Source organism: Sinocyclocheilus grahami, unplaced genomic scaffold (genome assembly GCF_001515645.1).
Source record: "Sinocyclocheilus grahami isolate Dianchi unplaced genomic scaffold, SAMN03320097.WGS_v1.1 scaffold451.1, whole genome shotgun sequence".
NCBI classification, from domain to species: domain Eukaryota; kingdom Metazoa; phylum Chordata; class Actinopteri; order Cypriniformes; family Cyprinidae; genus Sinocyclocheilus; species Sinocyclocheilus grahami.
This window is the reverse complement of record NW_015505630.1, coordinates 488,454-494,367: the sequence shown is the minus strand read 5'-3', so window position 1 is coordinate 494,367 and position 5,914 is coordinate 488,454. Positions and strand designations below refer to the sequence as shown.

The 5,914-nt window shown below is 36.3% G+C and overlaps 1 protein-coding gene across 1 annotated transcript in view; it reads left to right on the top strand.

Moving 5' to 3' along the window:
* The first annotated feature begins 3,049 nt into the window (after positions 1-3,049).
* LOC107552448 (major vault protein-like) overlaps positions 3,050-5,914 on the top strand; it is an 11,006-nt gene continuing 8,141 nt past the window's right edge. The window contains exons 1-2 of the mRNA XM_016234330.1: positions 3,050-3,189; positions 4,870-5,036. Coding sequence (XP_016089816.1) covers positions 4,900-5,036 — 137 coding nt within the window. The 5' untranslated portion in view covers positions 3,050-3,189; positions 4,870-4,899. The remainder of the gene's footprint in view (positions 3,190-4,869; positions 5,037-5,914) is intronic.

Sequence of the window (5,914 nt, the reverse complement as noted above, 5' to 3'; positions counted from 1 at the left end):
TAACATCACAACATCACATTTGAAATCATGTTGATTTTTGGAGAAAAGAAACAACAATGATATATAAATGATATTTATAATAAAATTATAAAATGATATACATTTATATATTTTCTGCTCCCATATCTTGAATTTTGTGATCATTCGAAATGTATTTTAGTAAACTGAATCATACAGTGAAAGAAAGCACTGTAAATGCGCACACGCACTAGTCTAACCTACTACACTTCATCACACACTGTTTCTCTGGCATTTTCAAAGGCACGTAACATAAAATACTGTGGCTTGGCATGATACACAGTGTAATGGTCTAACGAAATCCAGTTTTAAACATCTTTTACTGTACCCATTGTATGGCCCTTATATGACCTATTTGAGCCAATGCAGATGAATGAAGTTTTCTCAGGACGAGACCGCCCTGATTGTAAAGCAAAATGTGATTGGCTATAGCGAGATCGTGCTACGATTGGTCAGCGAATGTGGCTGTTATCTGATTGGCTTGAGAAGATGGTGGGTGGAGTCCACGTATTTGTGGATTTGTGGCACGTCTTGACGCAAGAAATGTTTCACAATTCGCAAATGCACAGGACGCGATTCACAAATGCGTGCAGCTATCTACAAATGCACAGGACGCGATTCACAAATAAATGCCAGGCAAAGTTGTGGTTGTGACATAAATATATATTTGTGAATATGTTTTTTATTTGCAAATCTCATTTTATTTATTTGTGAATTTAATTCATGTTTGTGAAACTTTAAGATTTATTTGTGGATCTCATTCTATTTATTTGTGGATCATAATCTATTTATTTGGAATTAAGCAACAATTCTATCTCCATACATTGGCTTTCACTTCTTGTCAGTATACGTTCTTTGATAGAACTCAGCACCGGACAAAAAGCGGTGCGTGGATTCCAACCTAAACACATCTGATTGGCCATTGCGTTGTAGAAATCAACAAACATGTCTGTGATTGGCTACTTTGCTCCCCTCTGCGAAAATGTATTGTAAAATCATCAAGAAAACAGATCCTAGACCAGGAGTTATGGGCAGCTTTTCCATCTAAAAGCAATCAGTTAGACTATTTTACACTATGAGTTAGACTATTATACACGCAAAACTAGAATCCGGCCGTTCGCCTCGGTCCGTAGGGGGGGCACAGGGATGTCCATGGCCCCCTGGCCCCCCCTCTGGCGCCGGGCCTGTGTTACAGTGAGAGGATTCGCGAGCGTGCAGAGCAAAATCCGGCTGGTGAGTGAATTCTGACTCATTTGAACGCAATGGCCAATCACAGGTGTTCAAGAATCAACAGATCAGTCTTTACCAAATCTGTTACGCCAATATCCTCTTATTACATTTTCAACTTAGTCTGCTTTTCACTGTGGGAGAAAATGGATTTGTGGCATGCAATGGGGTCCATTGCATAGCAATAAATGATCAGATTTGTGTGTTATTAAACTCCATGAGCCATTACCATTTTGATAATTTTTAAGTTCGAATTTGTGAACAACAACAACTCAGGCTTGCCTTCCAGTGGCTTTGGTTTAAAGACTGAATGGTACATGGGTGTTTCTTCAACTTTGGCACCTTTGGCACAGTTAACATTTTGAAAATGTAACTCCCTAACAAGCAGTAAAAATGTCCACATTCAACATTTTACCGTCGTACGGCCACACAGTAGCCATAGTCTGTTTCAGTTGATCTTTACTGCTTGTGATTTCATGTGTTTTGCAGCAAATGTTTCAAGTAAAGCCATAAAATGTCACATAGTCCATGGAAAGCTTTTTTAGTTAGAATTTTACACCACTGTAACTAGTGATGGGGAAAGTTACTTTTAAAAGTAATGCATTACAATATTGCGTTCCTTCCTAAAAATTTTACTAATTACGTTACTTAGTTACTTTTTATTGAAAGTAATGCGTTACATTACTTTTTAAATCTGGGCTGGGCTTGCTTGTTTGCTTTTAATATAGTTTAATATAGTAAAAAAGTTATATTTTTGGCAAATATAAAAGCCCTTTCACACTAAAAGCCTCAGGCTGAAGGAAATGTAAATTCACGTCTGTACAGTATACACAGAAGAAGAAAGTTCAACACTCTTCAGCAATAAAAAAAAGAAGAAATGTTAGTTTATCTTGTGTAATTTTTTACTTATTAGTATGGTTGAATTGGATCACTGAAGGTCAGCTGCAAATTGGTTCATAAAATAGGATTAAATACATAAAGGATATTTGTATTATTTAACATATTTAATTATTGCAGCTTTGAGTCATATTCTGAGTTGCTTTTAACTGTTTTTATTAATTTTGAGGAAAACTAAATCAGATTTTTTTTTTGTGAGTGAGTGAGATGAATTAAAGCATGTTCACATTTATTCTAGAACTAAAGTAACATCTTACTCCCGATTTCTCTCAACAAGGGGACAGGAGAGCTTTCAAACAATACATGGGGGGAAAAAAGTAACTGGCATTACTTATTTGAAAAAGTAACTCAGATATTTTCTTGTAAATTAAAAAGTAATGTGTACTAGTTACTTATAGTGCTTTACCCCCAACACTGACTGTAACCTTACTAAATATTTCCATCGTGCTAGTTCAGACGCTTAACCTCTAGTCAACCACAACCTCGATAAAAACAGGAAGTTGCGTTTTCAGAGAGCAAGTTTGTAGAGCTGTTTAAATGGTTATGTAGGACACTTGGACACACACACATGTGCACATTATGTGGAAGCACTGGCAATCGCAATATTACAAAGCGAATACGTGGTCGAGTAACTTAAAGGGGTCATTAGAAATCAAAATCAAAATTAAGAGGTCATTGTACTAAACATCAGGACTCAAACCTTTCTTGTTAATCTAAAAACAGCTTCTATTAAAATGGACCTCAGAGAACAGTACAAAATAATAATAAAAAAGGCAGTTCACGACCCCTTTAACGCTTTTAAATGAAATAGTGCATTTGCGGAAATACATCACGATCTAGGATATATCTCAATACCCAGCTACAGTAAGCCACGTGATCTTGTGACTCCTGCTCCGGGAAATCACACTCCGGGCCCTCCTTCCCCAGCATGACACACCTCCACCCAGCGCGAGTTATCATAAACCTTCGCACTGCATTCATACAGGCGCTTTAAACTGACGGATCATCATCGGACTGGCAGTTTTAAGGACGTATACTTCTGAAACGGTAAGTCTTGTTTTTTTCGCAATATTTAGAAGACGAATCTTCCATGGATAAATTACCTTAGGACTGCTACATTCATCTAACTTGCTTAGTTGTGAATGTGTCATGATGAACGAATGTAAAGCACGGAGGACGATGCATTTTTGTAAGCGACGCGGAACAGCCTGCCTTCATATGCAAAACACTGACAATCGTTGCAGTTTTCAGTCGTGGAAAACTGTCGCAGTCTTTTCGTACTTTAAATGAACTTAATATGATCACGATCTTTATACGCAGGTTTTCAGATCAGATGAACAGCAGTTTAATTTGTGTAATGGTCGTTAATCGCAGGCTATTCTTCTGTCGTGGTACCAGTGCCTTTAGCCAGTCCTTCCAGATGTCACGTGATCCTGCAGTTTTTATGGTCACTAAAGTAATAGATTAGATTAATGTAATTCTTTGAGTTCCGCCTTCATCTTCAGAGTACGATTGGTGCAGCTTGAAAGTGACCAGCCCTCCTCTTGACGTCCCAGCATGTGGATGATGTGATTGATTGATTTGAGACAAATGTGTTTGTTTTATAGGTGTTGCTGTGGAGAGTGAACTTGTGTATGGCTAAATTTACATACTACATCCAACAGACACACAATATGGGTTTTTTTCTGCTCTGAATGCAGCCATAAATAATAGAACTGCTTATCTGCTTATGGCCTAGAATAGTTATTTCAAATGTTAATTTGATCACTTTTGTCTGGCATGGTCAGATAAAACGTGTAGGATTATCTACAAGCTTACAATAGTTATACATCAAGACTAAAAAAAAAAATCCTGTGTAAGAAATGCAACGTCTCGATATGATATTATGACCAATATATAACTAACTATATTATATCTAACATCAAGTCTCCAATTTATGTTAAAACAGTACAACTATGTGACACAGTACACCTTGCTTAATTTCAAATTAATATACTGTTTGTCAAAAAGCAACAATGTCATAGATGACCGGGTAGCACCTAATCCAATAATCCTTTGAGATTTGTGTGGCAGTAAATGACAAATTAATAAATAAACACCAGAGAAAGGTGATGTCCATTCGAATTGATGCAGAGTCTGAAGGGGTTAATGAAAAATTACGCTTGATTCTTTGAAGAACAGGTAGATTGCATGACATTTACATTATCTTTAACTGAATTTGCCAGCTAAACTACAGTACCTGATATCACTAGTTTAGGGTAAGGAGCGATGAAAGGGTTGGGCAACAGTCTTAGATGATGGTGTAAACATTGTTGTCTGATTGACAGATTTTTCCTGTTCCAAACTAAAATCTATAATTTTGACTTGATGAAATCAAGGACTTCTCAGCATTTTCTCAGTTATAATCCCAGTTTTAAAAGACAACGAGCTAAGTGTCGTCGTCTGACCCTTAGCAACGCTATCATTAATTCCTCCTAAAGAGATAAGAAGCTGAGGTGTATTTGCTCATGAAAGCTAACACTGCTGACTTTTAGATTATTGGATTTTTCATGCATAATACAAACTGACATAAACAAAGTAAGCTCTTTAAGGTAGCGCAGAGTGAATAAAAGCCATCATAAATGTTTATTCACATGGGAATAATATCACATGACCCTAGTCGCATGCACAGATTATCACTATATCTCTGCCATTTTGGTCACTAATCTCTACATTTCTCCAAATTAGACTTTGTGAGGAGTACCAGTTGGAAGAAATATGGATGCTGATCAGCTGCTCGGTGCCTCTATCATCAGGATCCCACCTCACCACTACATCCATGTGTTGGATCAGAACACCAACATTGCGCGGGTGGAGATCGGCCCTCTTACCTATATACGCCAGGACAATGAGAGGTAACCTAGAAAGCTGCAGGTTAACTACTGTATCATGTAACAGCCCTTGAAATACAGGTTCCCATTGGTTTTATCCTTTTAGATTCTGCCTAAATACATTTTTTTATTGATTTTAATGTAAATATTGTTATATTATTAATGATAATAAACTGGGGCATTATATGTATGTAGGACATTTACACTTTAGGAGTGTGTCCAATTTTAAGCTGTGATGAAAGAGAGTGTTGCTAGGATACATGAGGTGTAATCAAGCCTATTTTCAATCCTCCATTGCCCAGAATCCAAACAACAGCTAGAATTAACTATTTATTAATAGTGTTTAGGTCAATGTTTTGTTTCATATATTTATTTTTGTTTAGTCTATCAGTTTCTTTTTCACTCTTCTTTACAAAACTTAATCTAAAACTTTTTTCAGTTATTTCTACAAATTCAAGAGTTCAAAAAAAGTTTTGGGTTATTAAGATTTGTTTGTGAAATAAGTCTCTCATGCTCACCAAGGCTGTATTTATTTGATCAAAAATACAGTGAAAACAGTTATACTGTGAAATAATATTACAATAAAAAAGTTTTCTATTTTAATATGTTTTCGTAATGTATTCATATGATGGCAAAGCTGAATTTTCAGCAGCATTACTCCAGTCTTCAGTCTCACATGATCCTTCAGAAATCATTCTGATTTGCTACTCAAGAAACATTTCTTACTGTATTGTTTCTTAGTGTTAAAAACAGTCATGCTGCTTAATATTTCTATGGAAACTGTGTTATAATGTTATTTCAAGATTCTTTGATTAATAGAAAGTTCAAGAGAGCAGCATTTACAGTGCCTTACAGTGTCTGGCTCCAGTTTACTTCTCAGACCTTATTTGTCCATACCCCCC